General features: G+C 35.5%; 1 protein-coding gene across 1 annotated transcript in view; it reads right to left on the bottom strand.

Annotated features, from left to right (window-relative positions):
* Window positions 1–5,053: 5,053 nt before the first annotated feature.
* HEATR5B (HEAT repeat containing 5B) overlaps window positions 5,054–18,458 on the bottom strand; it is a 147,505-nt gene continuing 134,100 nt past the window's right edge. The window contains exons 34-36 of the mRNA XM_058278392.2: window positions 15,916–16,067; window positions 13,343–13,556; window positions 5,054–6,156 (exon numbers count right to left, since the gene is read on the bottom strand). Coding sequence (XP_058134375.1) covers window positions 5,852–6,156; window positions 13,343–13,556; window positions 15,916–16,067 — 671 coding nt within the window. The 3' untranslated portion in view covers window positions 5,054–5,851. The remainder of the gene's footprint in view (window positions 6,157–13,342; window positions 13,557–15,915; window positions 16,068–18,458) is intronic.

Consider the following 18,458-nt stretch of genomic DNA (forward strand, 5'->3'; position numbering starts at 1 on the left):
GCAAGTCTATTAATCAGTCTATGTGAACATAATGATCATCTCCCTCTTTTTAACTGAGTTCCCCTACATCACCTGGCTGAAGATGCACTCCAGTGTGTCAGTGTCCTTTATATGTGGCATCTGACCCTGGCCCTATAACCCACCCTCCCCATCCCCTTAGCCCCACCATACAAATAGAACCCCACAGTATGTAGGGTAGAACTAACACCATCCTTGTTTCAACAAGTGTGTTTTTATTAGTGTAGCAGTTTGATATTATTGATGAATTCCAAAAAGAAATATTGGGTTATGTTTGTAAACTGGTCTTTTCCTCTGGGCATATTAGATTATATTGGATTCAGAGGTTTCCTTGATTAAGTAATCAGGTAAACCTCTTTGGCCAGTAGGGCATTGAGCCCCCACCCTTGGTGGGTGGGGACTCACAGATAAAAGGCATGGCAAAGGACAGAGTTGAAGGGCTTTTAATGGAATTTTGATGTTGGAGTTTGATGCTGAAGCTGGAGCCCCAAGGTGAGAGAGACAGAGCCATTTGCCTGATAGTCTACAGCTGACCATGTGGAGAGAGGCAAAGCCTAGAAAGTCTCATAGTCTACAGCTGACCTTGTGGAGAAAACAGAGGAGCTGAGCCCAGAGAAACCCAGGAAGCCTGAACTTTGCAGATGTCAACAGCCATCTTGCTCCAACATGTGAAAATAGATGCTTTATGGCCCTACCCCAAATAAATACCCTTTATAAAAATAAAACAATTTCTGGTATTTTATATCAGCACCCCTTTGGCTAATATAAATAGTAATAGCTCAAAGTGCATTAAAGCTTTTTTACTAGCTTCCTAATAAATAAGTCAATTAAAACACCATTTAAAAAAAAACAATCATTTAGGACTATCAAAGTATTTGTAGAGATTTAAGGGCACTCCCAGAAATTTTCTTGGAATTTGGAAAACAATGACCCAGTTTCATTTTCATGACTGTTTACTTCAAAAGTATCGCTTTCTAAAATTCCACAGTCTGTATCAAAATTCCAACCTGTACTCTTTTAAAAAATCCCTTTAGGAAATCTAAGGTAGTAATTTACAAAGTTTCATTTTTAAAAAGTCAAAGGCAACATTATTTATAAAAAATTTTAAAACTGGGCATAATAAAAATACCGAAGTATAGTATAATGCCTAAGTCAATAGTGGTACATTCTCTACTAAGGAGCATTCAAAAATAATGGCAACTAAATCCCTCCCATATTATTATTCAAATAAAAATACAAGAAATGCCTATGACATTAAAGTGAAAAATGCCTATGAAGCACAGTGGGGGAAAAGCAAAATACAACATCCTACTTGTAGGATGATTATAACTGTGAAAGGAAATATATCAAAATATTAAGAGTAATTTGTTCTGGGTGGTGGGGTGTGGTAATTTTCCCAAATTTTAAATTATGTAATTTAAAATTAAAAATGGGGAAGTAGACTTGGCCCAATGGATAGGGTGTCTGCCTACCACATGGGAGGTCCACAGTTCAAACCCCAGGCATCCATGACCCATGTGGAGCTGGCCCATGCGCAGTGCTGATGCACACAAGGAGTGCCATGCCATGCAGGGGTGTCCCCCACATAGGGGACCCCACGCACAAGGAGTGCACCCCGTAAGGACAGCTGCCTAGCGTGAAAGAAAGTGCAGCCTGCCCAAGAATGGTGCTGCACACACGGAGAGCTGACACAACAAGATGATGCAACAAAAAGAAAGACAGATTCCCAGTGCTGCTGATTAGGATAGAAGCGGTCACAGAACACACAGCAAACGGACACAAAGAGCAGACAACTGGGTGAGGGGAAGGGGAGAGAAATAAAAAATAAATCTTTAAAAAAAAATTAAATTAAAAATGATTAATTTATGAGATATAGAACTACAATTTTCTTCTGACTCTACTTTTATGTTCATTAGACAAGACCCATTTTTGTTTCACGAATGAAACAAGGAGAGATTTACTTGTGTAACTGGAAAAGTTGGGAAGAAGGAAAAATTTAAAGAGAACAAAGTTAAAAAAGTTAGAAAAGTCAGACAAACCCACTTAAGTTTCTATGGCTTCTTAGACTAGCACTGAGAGGCAGGGCATTAAAGGGAAGTATATGTATATGAGAAAAACAATGCCTGCAATGGAAACCCAAGTACTAAATAGCAAAAAGAGATGGTAAATTGAGGATAGTAGACTGTTGGAGAAATATGGTGCTCACTGGGACATGGAGACTGATATGACTAAAGGCAGGAAATTTATTGAGAAACTCTCTCAATGGAGAGGGTCTGAAGAATAGACTTCAGCCCACTTCTGGAAGGGAGGGATTTGAGTTTATACAGTGCTTTTCTAGGTGGGGAGATGATAATCAGTGGGAGGGGGTTGAGGGTCCAAGTGAGGTGCAGGGGCCAATAGGAAGCCCTAGAGGTGAAAATTTTCCCTTGTATGGCTAGCGCATAGTGGGTTAGAGAGTTATGTTTTCTTGGAATGCTAGAGGAACAGGTGTTTTGGTCTGCAGGGAGCCGAGTGCAGATCCCTTTATTCCTATTTCCAGATGGTTTCTTTGTTCAATCTTTGGGGAAGTGTTGTGCTTTCAGACACACAGGCTATGAGGGAGGGGGCTTGTCTTTCTTCAATGCATATCAGGGGGAACTGAGTCACAGCTTAATTATTGCAAACTTAGTGAGGGAGAACCTCTAACATGGACAAAGGCTGTAAACAAATTTCCCTGAAGGAAAAGAAGCAATAGTTGTTAACTGCTCACTTGTTTTATGCATGATTTTCACATATTTGTTGAGTGACAGGACCAAAAAATTAGCTCAGGATAATTTTTCTAAATTACAATTAAGATGTAAAATTCTTATTAAGTAGAAGTCTTTGGAGTCCGTAAATAAAAATTTTGTGAACTTTTAGATATGAGAGAGCTAGGAATGGGTTGCAATGAATAAATCGGGTTTTTAAAATAATTCACCTGACAGAATGCTTAAGGCAAAAAAAATTATTTATAGATATATTCTAGCCATTTCTGGCATTAACCTAAAAATTCTAACAAAGAATGAAGAAAATGTCGGCTATATGTAATTAAATATATTTTGAAAATTGAGGTATATAAAGCCATTATTCAGTATTGTTTCAAAGAAAAGAATTAATGGATATGAAGTGTCTAGCACAGTGCCTGGCACAAAAGTCAAGACAGAGCAGCTCTTACTGGTTATAATAAACTGTAATATTTTAACTGCTACATCTGAATCACAGGTTTAAAGCATTTTATAGAAAGGAAGAGGGAAATAATTGCTAGTGCATTGTATGTATTCTACCTTGAAATGGGAAAGGATGGAAAAAGCCTGGGGGATACTAAGAAAAGCAGAAAAGAGCCAAAGGTCAAACAAGCACTTTTATAAACAGATGAAGAAAAGCAGAAAAGAGCCAAAGGTCAAACAAGCACTTTTATAAACAGATGAATTAAAAGGGGTTACACTTGCACATGTATGGGTAGAAAAACCAAAGAGATTGGAAAACACACTGGCAGGTCCTCAAAAGTTAAACAGTTATCCTTGGACCCAGGAATTCCACTCCTGGGTATATACCCAAGAAACAATGAAAACAAATGTGGAATACATGAATATTCATATCAGCATTATTCATAATAGCCAAAAAGGTGGAAACCCAAATGTCCATCAACTGATGAATGGTGAAACAAAAAATGGCATATAACGGAATATTATTAAGCAATACAAACAAATGAAGCACTGACACATGCTACAACATGGATGAACCTTGAAAATATTATGCTGAGTGAAATAAGCCATTCACGAAAAACTGCATGTTACATGATTCACTTATGTGAAATGTCCAGAGTAATTCTAGACATTTCATTCCTAGAGAGACAGATGGTAAATTAGTGATTGCTTGGTACGGGGTGGGGGGTGGGGTGAAGCAATAAAGAAATTGTAGGGTGATAGCTAGAGAGTATAGGGTTTGTTTTGGGGTGATGAAAATATTCTAAAATTGATTGTGGTGATGGCTGAAAACAGAATACACTAAAAACTACTGTATTGCATATTTTAAATAGGTGAATTGTATGGTATATGAATTATATCTCAATAAAACTGTTATAAAACAAACAAAATTGGAGAATAATTTTGGTAAAGCAAGTCTGAAATGAAAACACACCCCTGTAGAAACAAAAGTCAGTGAGAAACGGACTTTGGCCCAGTGGTTAGGGCGTCCGTCTACCATATGGGAGGTCCGCGGTTCAAACCCCGGGCCTCCTTGACCCGTGTGGAGCTGGCCATGCGCAGTGCTGATGCGCGCAAGGAGTGCCGTGCCACGCAAGGGTGTCCCCCGCGTGGGGGAGCCCCACGCGCAAGGAGTGCGCCCATAAGGAGAGCCGCCCAGCGTGAAAAGAAAGAGCAGCCTGCCCAGGAATGGTGCCACCCACACTTCCCGTGCCGCTGACGACAACAGAAGCGGACAAAGAAACAAGACGCAGCAAATAGACACCAAGAACAGACAACCAGGGGAGGGGGGGAAATTAAATAAATAAATAAATCTTTAAAAAAAAAAAAAAAAAAAAGTCAGTGAGAAAATAGGTGAGGAAAAGCACCTAGCTGATATGACACACAAGGTGCCTGAAAGCATGAATACTCTACTGGCCAGGGTAAGAGAGAGAATAAATAGGAGGTAGCAGATGGCAAAATAGTTGTACATTTTGGAATGGTCAAAGAATTGACTTGTTTTTGGTAATATAATATATGTAACATTGTCTGGCAAACTTGGTGTTTAAAATTTGCTAAGTGCTGTGGTGAACACTGATTTCATCAATTATCTTTTTGATGTAGTAAAATTCCCATGGCATGAGAGACTGATATAACTATGTCTAATTCATTTTTGTGTGCCCTGCAGCACTTAGCTTGATGCATTATACACATAGGCACTCATTAAACATTTGATGAACAAAACTAACTCTCATAGCACAAACTTGAAGCTCTGTAGTTGCAAAACATAAGTGAGGCCAAATTTTTGCCATTAAAAAAACCACAACAGAATATTATGCCACACTTGAAACATTTTAATGTACTTTTACATGAGAGTTTTAATTCAGTTAATTACTGAAATATACACAAGTTAGTAATTTAATGTGAAAGTAAGAAGATCAGAAAGGTAAGGAAATTTTGGGAAATGCTAAGAAAATGTTGACTTCTTCATATTATACACACCATGAAACTAATGCTTTTCATTATTTTGGTACCTTCAAAATTTAAATTTAGCTTCTTTTTCAATTGAAAATTTTCAGACAATATCAACAACTGCCCAACTACACGATAAAATTATGTTTTTAGTATTTAAACATAAATAGTATGACATGGGAGTGGATGTGGCTCAAGCAGTTGAGCGCCTGCTTCCCACAAGACGTCCCAGGTTCGATTCTCAATGCCTCCTAAAAACAAAACAAAACAAAAAACAACAAGCAAACAAATGAAAAAAAAAAAAAAAACCAAATCAGGGGAGCCAATGTGGCTCAGTGGTTAAGCACCAGATTCCCACATATAAGGTCCAGGGTTCAATCCCCTGTCCCTGTTACCTAAAAAAAGAAAGAAAGAAAGAAAAGAAAAAGTATGGCTCAGTGCTGAAAATAAATTAATAAAAGAGAAACCTTATTAGGAGAAAAATAACTTCAGCACATAATAAGAAAAATCACTACTTAAAAATCAATAAATGATGTGAGCATACATTTTCACTTAACCTACACGGAAGCACTATAATACCTATATACAAATAAAATAGAACCCATAGCCTGGAATGATACAGTGGCTATGACTTGTTAGGTGCTAGTTAACAATGCATATTAAAAAAAACTTGTTTTTAGCTTAATTGTTGGTGCAGAATGTATGGTAGGTGCTGGCTGCCTAGCAGCTGCTTTTGCTTTACTAGCTTGGCTTGCTCGAACAGCAGTTTCCAGACGCACTTTCAATTCGGGAGCAGCTCCCATTACTGTCTTGAAAGCATGTGGATACAGAGGTCCAATATGCATTAAATTCTGGAGTGCAAACTCGTGAAGATCTTTGGAAGTTGTACTTGCTGAGGCAAAAGAATTTTCGTCTAGCAGATAAGAGATCAAAGTTGGAACTAAAAGAGCAAGTAACTGGACTCCTGTAAATAACAAAAACCAAGTATTGAAGAAAGAATGGCAAACTTGAAAATTACGATAAACTTTAATTTAAAAACTTACATAACTATGTTTTTTATAGTTCAGCAATCTGAATTATAAAAAAATATAAGTAGGCATGCACAATCCATTAGTCATCAATGATAACTCATAATTATTATCAAATATTTACTAAATACCCAAGCTATGCTGGGGTTGGAAGTCAAGTTTATTAATACTGTATCTTAGAATTACATCAATTTGTTTTATTAGATAAATATTGGCCAGAAGGTTAAAAAAGAATAAAACACTTTTCAATTGTCATCGGATAAAATGTATTTTGAATGTAAGACTACATACTTTTTTTTAAGGAGGTACCAGGGATTGAACCCAGGACCTCATGAATGGGAAGCAGGTGCTCAACCACTTGAGCTACATCCTCTTCCAAGACTATGCAATTTTTAAGGGTCTTCCAGAATAGGGAGGTTGGAGTAGGGAAGAGAAATCAGTAAAGTGTCTATTTATGATTATTTAATTGAAACTAGGTATTTCTTTCTGTTTAATACAGAAATGCAATGCAATTTTTATCTGATTTCATCCCCACTCCACAATAGTGGGGGGAAATTCCTCAAGAATAAAATAATACATAAATCTTAGGGTTAAAAAATAAGCCATATTTGGGTGATATGAATTCCAAGCTTAAAAAAAAAAAATTCATCTCCTTTAGCTAGTTTCTTTGCCTGTGCCCATAAGAAGAAGTTCATCCTGGAATGTAAATTTCATTTAGCGCTGATATTTTTCTAAAAAAATTAATCTTTATATGTAATCATACATCCTGTTATAATCAATGTTGGGAATGCTTCTCCACCTTTAATTTATGTTAATTTTTATAGAAGGACAACAGATAGGATCAAAGCCAAGGCTGTAGGGAAGCAGGAAGCATCTGAAATAGAATGTGGGATATATCTAACACTCACTGATGTCAACAAGGACAGCGATAGTCAGTGAAGCCTTCCAGAACCCCCAACCCCACCTTGGTCCTGTACTTCCTATCCCTTCCATATTTTCTCTCCATAGCACCTATCAATTTCTGCATTTCATTATTATACCTATTATTATTTCATTTCATTATTATACCAATTTCTAAAATTGATGGAGGTATACATTTTATTGCACTTATATAAAATGTTATGTCTGTGTTTTCCCAAAAGAATGTTATCTCCCTGACAGTTAAGATCTTTTTGTGTTTTATTCACACTGAAAGTCAGTGCCTAGAAGAGTACCTGGTACAGAATAGGCACTGAAAAACTATTTGTTGAATGAATGAATGAACACAAATGCACATACCTTTTTCCCTTGGAAACTACTAGGAAGTTTTCAATTTATTGGGCTTTTTTCCATATTAAATTTTCAGGAGAAAGAAGCTAACAATCTGATATTTTAAAAGGAAAAGCCCAAGTAAATCCCCCAATCCACTAGACTTAGCTTAATTTCTCTCATAGAATAATACTAGTACTGTATAAGAACTGACTTTCCTAATGAAAATACAACATTGAATTATCAAATAAATATGAAATTATCTTTGGTACCTTATGTTTACTAATGCAAAAGAGGTTTTCAAGAGCAGATTGAAAGGAAAGGTTTTGGGTTTTAACTGTTTTAAAATATTCTTAACTAGAACAAATATCTTATGAATTACTTAAGCATCCACCAAGTATCTAGTAATATACTAAGCATTGTAGGAAAGATCTTATATAATTTGTGGTTCCTATCTAATGCTTTTGTTACCTAGCTGAGGAGAGTAGGCAACATACAAAACAGTTAGGAAACTTAGTACTAAATCCCTATGGTTAATATATGAGATATAGAGTTAATCAAAAGATTCAGCAAGGCTGAGAAATACTTTGTATATTAGTTTGCCAAAGGCTGCCAATGCAAAATACCAGAAGTGGACTGGCTCTTATAATGGAAAATTTATTAGTGGTAAAATCTTACAGTCCCAAGTCTGCGAAATGTCCAAATCAAGGTACCATCAGAGTCTGCTACTTTCTCACCAAAGTCTGCTACTTTGAATCCAGATCCAAAGTTTGCCACAGGGCAAGGAAAGATGGCAACCCATCTCCACAGAGAACTCAGTTGTGGGAATCAGGCACATGGCTCATCTCTTTAGCATTGAGTTGTTCCATGGGCCCAACATTTTGCCTCTTGGGGGCTTTGTGCCTCAGCTTCTGCTGCTAGTGACCCTTGAGTCCTTTTTCTCACATGGCTGTGTCAACATGGCAGAGCTCCCTTTTGTGTGTGTCTCCATTTACATAAAGCTCCAGTAAGAGGGCAGACACAAAACCTGAGTCATGCCTCACTGATGCAGTCCAATCAACTATCTAATCAAGTGATCTAATTAAGGTCCCTTAATGGAATATGATATAATCAAAGGGTCTCATACCCACAGGAATGGATTAGTTAAAAAACATAATCGTTTTTGGGGATTCACCAAATTCAAGCTATCATATTAGGATTTTATAGTTTTAGTGACTATTTTTATATTGCAAGGCTAGAAAATAAGATTGGTTGGTTAAAAATACCACAGAAATTCTAAAGAGTGGGTTGAGCCACTAGGCAACACTATATAAAGAAGTGTGATCAGACTTAGGTTTAGTAAATTTCTATAAAAAGGAAAGAGGGAACAGATATGGCTCAGAAAGTTGAGTGCCTGCTCCCCACATGGAAGGTCCTGAGTTTGGTTCCTGGTACCTCCTAAAATCAAAGACAAATAACAAAAAAAAGAATGAAAACACCAACTCAGAGAAGCCAATGTGGCTCAGTGGTTGAGTGCCAGCTTCCCACATACAAGGTCCCGAGTTCAATCCCCAGCCCCAGTACCTCAAAAAAAAAAAAAGAGAACATCTGAGGAAAGTGAAAACAGCATGAACAACATACGGATATTAAAATTAACATAGTGAGAAAAATGGTCTGGTCAGGTTAGTAGGTACATTGGGGAGCAGAATAAAATTTTGAAACCTTAGTAAAGACGTCCAGACTTGATGCAGTTATACAAAAGGAAATCATTCAAAATTCTCAAGCAAGAGAGAGAGAAAATTGTTTAGGTAAAGTTGATGGGGGAAAACCAAAAGGAAACTACTATAGTTAACCCTCTTCAAATATATATAATTAAAGCAGATAAGTACAGAAACTGTCGCTATCACATTAATATAGCCATTCGTGCATTTGTTTGTTTATTTGATGGCATCTTCCTAATAAATGCTATATTTTATTGAGGTTTATTACCTTTTGTATTTGCAAGGCATTTAGCCTTTTTAAAATTTACTTTTATTTTTTTAATTTTACTTTTTTTAATGATACATAGATCACAAAAAATGTTACATTAAAAAATGTAAGAGGTTCCCATATACCCCCCCACCCCACTCCTCCCACATCAACAACCTCTTTCATCATTGTGGCACATTCATTGCATTTGGCGAGGCATTTAGCCTTAGATTAAATTTTAATTGAAAAAAATGTCAATTGCTACTCTATCTCTCAAAAGACTCTCCATAGTTGAAAACATCTTATCTGAGGGAAGGATTCCATGAACAAATGAAGAAACTATGATGCTGTTTATTGTTGCTATATTTCACTGATTCCTTTTTTGAAAATAAAGATTATTTATTTCTCTCTCCTTCTGCTCCCCTCCTTCCCCCCTGGTTGTCTGCTCTGTGTCCATTCACTGTGTGTTCTTCTGTGTCCACTTGTATTATCAGGCGGCACTGGGAAACTGCATCTCTTTTTGTTGCGTCATCTTGTTGTGTCAGCTTTCCGTGTGTGTGCCACTCTTGGGCAGCCTGCGCTTTTTTCACACAGGGCGCCTCTCCTTGTGGGGCGCACTTCTTGTGCATGGGGATGCGCTATGTGGGGGACACCTCTGAGTGGCATGGCACTCCTTGAACACATCAGCACTGTGCGTGGGCCAGCTCACCACACGGGTCAGAAGGCCCTGGGTATAGAACCCTGGACCCTTCATATGGTAGACTGACATGCCATTAACTTGAGCCATGTCTGCTTCCCTGATTCTTAATATTACAAATTGGTCTGATAACCAAACTTTAAATTACAGCTCTTTCTGGTTATTTTATAGTTTAAATTAATTGATCCTTATTTAAAAAAGGGTCATTTATTTCATGGACTGCTGAAGTCTAACTATTCAAAATAATACATATATTCTTGCTGTTAAACAATTCAAACAATAATTTTTTTTTTTTTAAGTATAAGACTCCCTTCCGTAGCTGTCCTTGTGCTAAGTTTAATACTACATTAGGGGAAGCAGACTTGGCCCAGTGGCTAGAGCGTCTGCCTACCACATGGGAGGTCCACGGTTCAAACCCCGGGCCTCCTTGACCCATGTGGAGCTGGCCCATGCGCAGCGCTTATGCACACAAGGAGTGCCCTGCCACGCAGGGGTGTCCCCCGCGTAGGGAAGCCCCATGCGCAAGGAGTGCACCCCGTAAGGAGAGCCGCCCAGCACGAAAAGAATGGTGCCGCCCAGCCTGCCCAGGAATGGCGCCACACACATGGAGATCTTACACAACAAGATGACACAACAAAAAGAAACACAGATTCCCGTGCTGCTGACAACAACAGAAGCGGACAAAAGAAGAACACGCAGCAAAAAGACACAGAGAACAGATGACTGGGGGGGGAGGGGGGGAGAGAAATAAATAAACCTTTAAAAAAAATACTACATTCTCTAGAGGACTTTGGAAATTGATCCTTAAAATCGACTCAAATCAAATATATTTTAAATACTGATTATACAAGGCAATAAGCTCAGTGATGATATTTCAAAAAGAATAAGATTTGGCCATCATCATTAAGGACTTTCTGATGAAGTAAAATAAAAATACAGATAAATGATGCTGATATACTAAACATAGGCCATAATGTTAGTCATAAAATTGTTACCCAGATAGCCTACTATTTAATTTTAGCTAATTTATCAACTCCTCCAAAACAGCTCTTCTTCCTAACTCTTCAGGTTTTGACACTGGTCCATGCTTCTTCCAGATAGCAAGGCAATATTTGGCTCATCTCTTTCACTTGCTCCTACAGCCAGTTAATCACCAATTCAGATTGGTTTTTTTTTCCCCCCACAATCACCTTTTGCACAGTTTTTTTTTTTTTTTTTTTTTTTTTTCAGGTACCAGGGGCCAGGGATTGAACCCAGGACCTTGTATGTGGGAAGCCAGCGCTCAATCACTGAGCCACATTGGCTCCTGAGTTGATTTTTACATTTGTTTTGCTTGTTGTTTGTTTTTGCTTTTTCTAGGAGGCATACTGGGAACCAAACCTGGGACCTCCCATGTAGGAAGCAGGAGCTCAACCCCACATCTGCTCCCACAACAGTTTTTTTTAAAATTTCCACTGCTCTTCTAATTTTTAAAAAATTTTTATCAAAAGAAGAGGAAACAATTTATCATAGGAAAAAATGATGTAACTTTTATTGAGAGAACAATTCTGCAATATATATTGTAGCATTTTAGCATTATTTATATGAATTCCAAAAATAGATATTGGATTATGTTTGTAAACTGGTCTGTTCCTCCGGGCATATTAGGTTGTATTAGATTCAGAGGTTTCACTTTTACGTGATTAAATTATGACTTAAGGCTTTCATTTGGCCACATCAGTAGGAAATTGAGTCCCTGTGGACTCACAGAGAAAATGACATGGCAGAGGACAGAGTTTTGATGCTGGAGCCCTGAGAAGGAAATACACAGAGAAGGAGACATGTGAGGAAAGAGAGAGGGAGCCATTAGATATGGCAGAGGCCCTGGGAAGAGAATGAGCCTGATAATCTACAACTGACCATGTGAAGACAGCAGAGCAGCTGAGCTCAGAAAGAAAGAAGCCCCAGGAAGAGACATAAGCCTTATGCTAACCTAGAAAGAACCGGGACCATGGAGCCTTAAGAGGAATAGGAAGGTTGAACCCTCGCAGAGACCAGTGCCATCTTGTTCCAACACATGGCAACAGACTTTGGTGAAGGAAGTAACTTACACTTCATGGTCTTGTGACTGTAAGATTCTACCCCAAATAAATACCCTTTGAAAAGCCAACAGACTTCTTGTACTTTGCATTAGCACTCCTTTGATTGACTAATACAGCTGGAATTATGCAGCATGTAGCCTTTCCAGATTGGCTTCTTTAACTTAGCAATACGCATTGAGGTTTCTTCCGTGTCTTTTCATGGCTTGATAGCTCATTTCTTTTATCATTGAAAAATATTCCACTGGCTGGATGTACCACAGTTTGTTTATCCATTCACCTAGCAAAGGACATCTTGGCTCCAGTTTTTGGCAATTATGAGCAAGCTGCTGTGAACATTCATGTGCAGGTTTTTGTAGAGACCCTTTATAAATGCCAACAGATTTCTGGTACTTTGCATCAGCACCCCTTTGGCTGATTAATACCTACATTAAAAGCTTTAAAATGTGCATTTCCTTCGACCCAGTAATTTTACTTTTAGAAATAATTTAAAAATATGCAAAGATTTCTGTTCAAGGATGTTCATCTCAGAATTATGATCTTGAAAAACTGGAAATAGCTTAATGTTAAATCATACATAAGATACTAGTTTAAAAACTAGAGTCTCTCTGCAACAATTAAACACCATGTTTTTAAAGACAAATATTAGATTGTGATGAAATCAAGACTCAAGCAGGAAGTAAAGAGAAGTAGGTTTTGTTGCATTATCTCTGGCTATATTTTCCATTAAATAAAAAATAAAAATGTATTTTAATTAGCATGTTTGGTACTAATACTTAATATCAAATTTTAATCTGGTAATATTTGTCATGGAGCTTTCATATCTCTATTATGAAGACCAGAATGTGTTATTTTAAAAAATCTATTAAACTGTATTTTCCTAGTAAGATCTTAGAGTGTATTCTTAGACAATAAAAAAAATTGGGTGCTGAACTACCACCATAATTCATTTTAAATTCCTGCTTATAAAAATAAATATAAATCAACACAGTAATGATGTTAGTAACAAAAGCAAAAACATTAAATTTTCAGATAATAACGACTTTTTAGTGAACTTATTGTTGCAAAGGCTGGGGTCTAAGATCTAACAAGATTTATATAATACAGATCTTCATTTTGTACTAGTGGATTTTTATTTAAAAAAATACTTACTGTTTTTTTCTTCACCAAGAGCAACCAATGTTTCAAGAACTTTAATTCCTTCTTGAACTGCTAAAAGTTCTGTGTTACTGGTTGGTCTGTTTCTTTCAACGGCTTTTAGCTTTTCAACCACTATTGGAGCTAATGAATGGATATAGGGAGTGGAAAGGGCACGATTGGAATGTTGGAAGACTGAGAGGAGAAGCTGGTAACATTTGGCTTGAACCTATTTAAGAAAAACATTTTAACAGTTAACATGTGTTACTTCTTATTTGCTCTATCATCAAATTGTATAGTAATACCTACTAAAAAGAAGTGATACTGCAGGATGAACAAAAATGCAGGATGAATCAACGTCATTTGCTAGTTACAGAAATGCAGAATAATTAAACTTTCGATAAACTAATAAAACTGAAAAGAAATTAATAAATATTCATTGGTAGGTTAATTACCAAATTACCATACCATTCGTGTATTTCTATTGTGTTGAAGAATCCCTGGATTTCTAATTTCTGTTCTTCATTCTTCCTTTAATTTACTATTAATTTACAACAGTCCCCCCTACTTTAGTCTAACATATTTAGTAGGGAAGGTTATAATAATTGAATGGCCTCAAAGAAAGACATAAAAACACTGCTTAGATACTTCAACCTAGTTTGGATTCCCTGGAAATTACTGTTTAAGCCAATTTAAGTTTTCCAAACCTAGAAAGTAAAGTCTCACTAGCTCCACTTTAGATTAGAAAGACTTCATACTAATAACAACACTAATAACAACAAAAGTAAGCAAGGAAAAAAGGTCAATCAACATATGGGACAAATAGAATAAAACTGTTTCAGTGCTTAGGTCAAACAAATTGCTAGATGTAGCTGGACATCAGAAATACCTGGGGAACTTTTTAAAAATACAGATTCCTGTACCACAAATCTAGAGATTCTGCTTCAGAAAGATGGTGGTAGAGACCAGGCCTCTGTGTGTCCAAATTCTGCTTCTTCTGATACGCAGCGAGGTTTCAGAATCATTAGTTTACAGTTTGACATAGTAGAACAATAAAACATTTTCTAGAAAAAACTAGAGTTTCTAATAGTCATTAGAACATGAAAAATATAAATTTATTTTTAATGACCTGGGTATCATTTAAGTAAACAATGAAAAACATAATCATAGATTCACTGTGAAGTTTACCAATATGGCCCAGAATTAATCAAATATTTTGGATCCTGGAGAATTTCTACAGATATAAATAAATGTCTACATGTGCCCTTCCTTCATCAACAAAGGGGCCACCAAACTAGTAAAATAAAAATATAATAAAGGATTTTTAAACCACGATGATACAATGGACGTAGTTACTAAAAATGAAGTGATAGAATTATTCATGGAGAGTGGCAATTTTGAAGTACCTTCTTATTTTCAAATGGGGAAATCAGGAAAAAGGGTAAGATTTCAAAAAAATTTTAAGTTCTACTTTCTTGAGAAAATGGAGATCATTAATCTGTTGTGGCTAGAAATAATTTTTGCCATGTTTTACCCTATTATTAGTATTAAAAATTTGCTAATTAGTGATTATGGATAAAATATCAAATAAGAACTCAAACTTTTTTTTAAGATTTATTTGATTTATTTAGCTCTAAATTTCTATAATTATTTGAAATACAGAATTATATCAATGAGTGAAGATCACTCAATCTAGATGATAGCCAGTAAGTGTTTAGACCCAGTTATTTTTTGTCAGTTTTTCCATCTAAAAAAACATATTAAAAACACTTAGGTTTACATCATTTTAATGATTTAATCACTGTATTTTAATAAGTCAATGTGAAATTATGAACTTGAACAAATATATGTCACTATCACAAGGTGGTAAGAAACGGAGATGTGTGGGGAAAAATACAATTAATGTAACTCAAGGACTACAGTTAACAGCAATATTGTAATATTTTCGCATCATTGTCAAAGAAGGTACTATATCAATGCTAACAGTCAATAATGGGAGATAATGAGATTTTTTTCTTTTGGACTAAGGAAAATGTTAAAAAATTTACTGAACTCTGTGAGGAAAGTGAGTGTCATTGAATTGTATTTCAGATAGATTATACAAGGCATGGGACTGTGTAACACATGAAAAATGGAAGATGGACGCTGGTTAACAGCACAAATATGAGGGTTCTCTCATGAACTACAACAAATGTACAATATGAATACATGACCCTAATAATAGGGAGGTGCATGGAAAAAATAAACCAAAGGTATTCCATGGGCCATAGTGGTAATAATCTAATAATGTTCTTTCATAATCTGTAACAAATGTTCCACAATAATGCAAGGTATTGGTGGAGGGGTGATGTATAGGAATTCTGCATGTTCTACATGATTGTTTTGTAATCTCATGACTTCTCTTATATATATATATATATTTTATATATATATATATATATATGTATGTATCATATTTATGAACCCACACTTAGGTTTGTAACATTTTAATAATTTTAATCACTGTATTTTAATGAATCAATCTGAAATTTTCCTGATAAAGTACAATGCTTATCTCTAAGCTTAATCTTTTTTTAGGTTTAACTTACCCATGGGTCACATGAATTTAATGCATTTTTAAATCTGTTCATGCAGCCATTCTGTAATGACTGAACTCCTATTATTTCACCACTAGCAGACCACAGGAAGAGTGCGATTGCTGTTAGCATGCTTACTTCATCAGGCATAGGCACAGCATCTTCTGAAAATGAAAAACGAAGGCAGTGTGATGTTTATAAATGTTTTAGAATTTCAATCTCGAACAACTCCCCTCCCCTGATTATACCAACACTTATAGCCGTGTGTCTCAATTTAACACAGTCCTCAAACAATTAAATGAATGGAAATCATCTGCTACAGGGGAAATGGGGTTCTTTATTATATAAGTCCCTGTACTTTAAGAACTTTGACCCTGTTTTCATAGACAGTACAACATTAATTGAAAAATAAATTTCAGGCAAAAATCCTAAGAAGAATTCTAATATGGAAAATAAATTTAAATATGCGATAACATGGAAATATATAACAACTTAAAGGTCATTTAACTTATTTGGAGTACAGATTGATGAAAAATTTCAAAACATTTTCCTTCCACTAAGTTAAATGTTTATAAGATATTCCGATTAATTTAAAAATTCAGATTATTTTACTGATAACTACCTTTCTACTTGGCAAAGATAAAAACCTGTAAATTCTATATAATCATAAAAAAGTTTTATACAATTTCCAGAAAACAGTATTCTAACAATCTTAAAGAAGTTCTTCGTATTGTAATAATTTATTTAGGAATAGACACAACTTTAACAAAATGGAATTATAGGATGGAGTTAGTTAACTTTGAAAATAATGAACCATGTACATTTTATTCTAAAGAATAATATGTCTGAACATATAAAATAAGAGAACTCAAACTATTTTATGATTACCATTTTTTCCACAACTGAACTTACCTACTCTTCAAAAATGAATTTGGACTAACTTGGTAACTATAAATATCCAAGGACAATCAGTATTTCATCAGGAATATAAACATATATATTTGAATTACTAACATTATATCATAGTGAGGATACCAGCTATTTGTAGACTTAGTTGGGCTAAGAACAATAGTTTAAAAAAGAAGTCCATTAAGTTCACATTAAAAAAAAAAAGCTAAAAATCAGACGTAAAATTTGAAGGACTTATCCAGTTTATAATAACCTGATTCAAACCTGTTAAAACCTGAGAACTCCATAATAGGAACATTATTCTAGCTGGAATGAGTACAATCTCTATCCTGACAATAATCACTAACCTAGAATTGACGATATTGCAAGCAATTTTGTGTTCAAAATTTATCATTTTGTTTTTAAATTGTGATTTTTAAGAAGACTGTGACATCTAAATATCATTCTCACTAAAAGGAACCACAGCTTTTTGGAGAAGTGGCTGATTCCAAAACAAAGAATTTACAAGAGAAAATACAAGATGAGACAGCTGTATCTTGAGGCCAGAACGTAAGGAAGCGCTCAAGAATAATGGGGACAAGTCCAAAGAACAAAAGAGCCGGCTTGAAGAGCTCACACTGGCCAAATCTGGGACAATGTATCTAAATTAATAATAACAGCAAGGGACCCACTGAATTTTTAAAAATCATGAGTCTGTACTCATTGTTTAATATTAAACAAACACATAAGTTAAGAAAGGGACAAGGGCAAAGACAAAGCTCTTCCATTCAGTACGGTATCAGCTAATAATGAAAAGGAATAAATAAATGTAGAAATTAGAAACAGATAATTTTGAAACCCTCATAGCAATAATTGATTCAGGCAGAAATTATCAATGGATGCTAAAACCACTGGGTGAAAGTCTGATGGAGAATAGATAATTGATATAGTCTCAAAATATCTCCCCACATTACTATATACTTATTGCTTACATATGTACATATATGATATACTTCAATAAAATGTTATAAAAAAATCTTCCCACAAATTACTTATTAATTGTAAAAGGAGAAAAGGGCAATTTTATAGAGTTATTAAAGTTAACATTCCCAATAACAGGACAAACTAATATTCTATGCATCCTTTTATGATCCACAGAGAAAGACTTAATATCAATGTAACTGCAAAAAATGCATAACCTCAATCTAATTATGAGGGGAAAAATTAGGCACTTCCAAAATTGAGGAACATCCTTCAAAATAGCTGGCTTATACTCTTCAGAAATATTAATGCCAAGAAACATAAAGAAAAGTTGAGGAACTGTTCCAGATTAGAGACTAGAGCAATATGACAACTACATGCAACCATGATCCTGGACTGTATCCTGGATAAAGAAAAAAAAAATTTTATGAAGGTCATTATTGAGAAAACTGGTAATATGTGCATAAGGATAATAATAATAGCATTGTATCAGTGTTAAATTGCCTAAATTTGCTAATTATTCCGTGGTTATGTTAAAAAATATCCTGGGAGTAGATGTGGCCTGCTTCTCTCGTGGGAGGTCCTGGGTTTGTTCCCCGGTTCCTCCTAAAAAAAACGAAAACAAACAACAAGCAAACTAACAAAAATACCAACTCAGGGGAGCTGATGTGGTTCGGTGGTTAGTG

The sequence above is a fragment of the Dasypus novemcinctus genome, chromosome 17 (assembly GCF_030445035.2).
Source record: "Dasypus novemcinctus isolate mDasNov1 chromosome 17, mDasNov1.1.hap2, whole genome shotgun sequence".
Taxonomy (NCBI): Eukaryota; Metazoa; Chordata; class Mammalia; order Cingulata; family Dasypodidae; genus Dasypus; species Dasypus novemcinctus.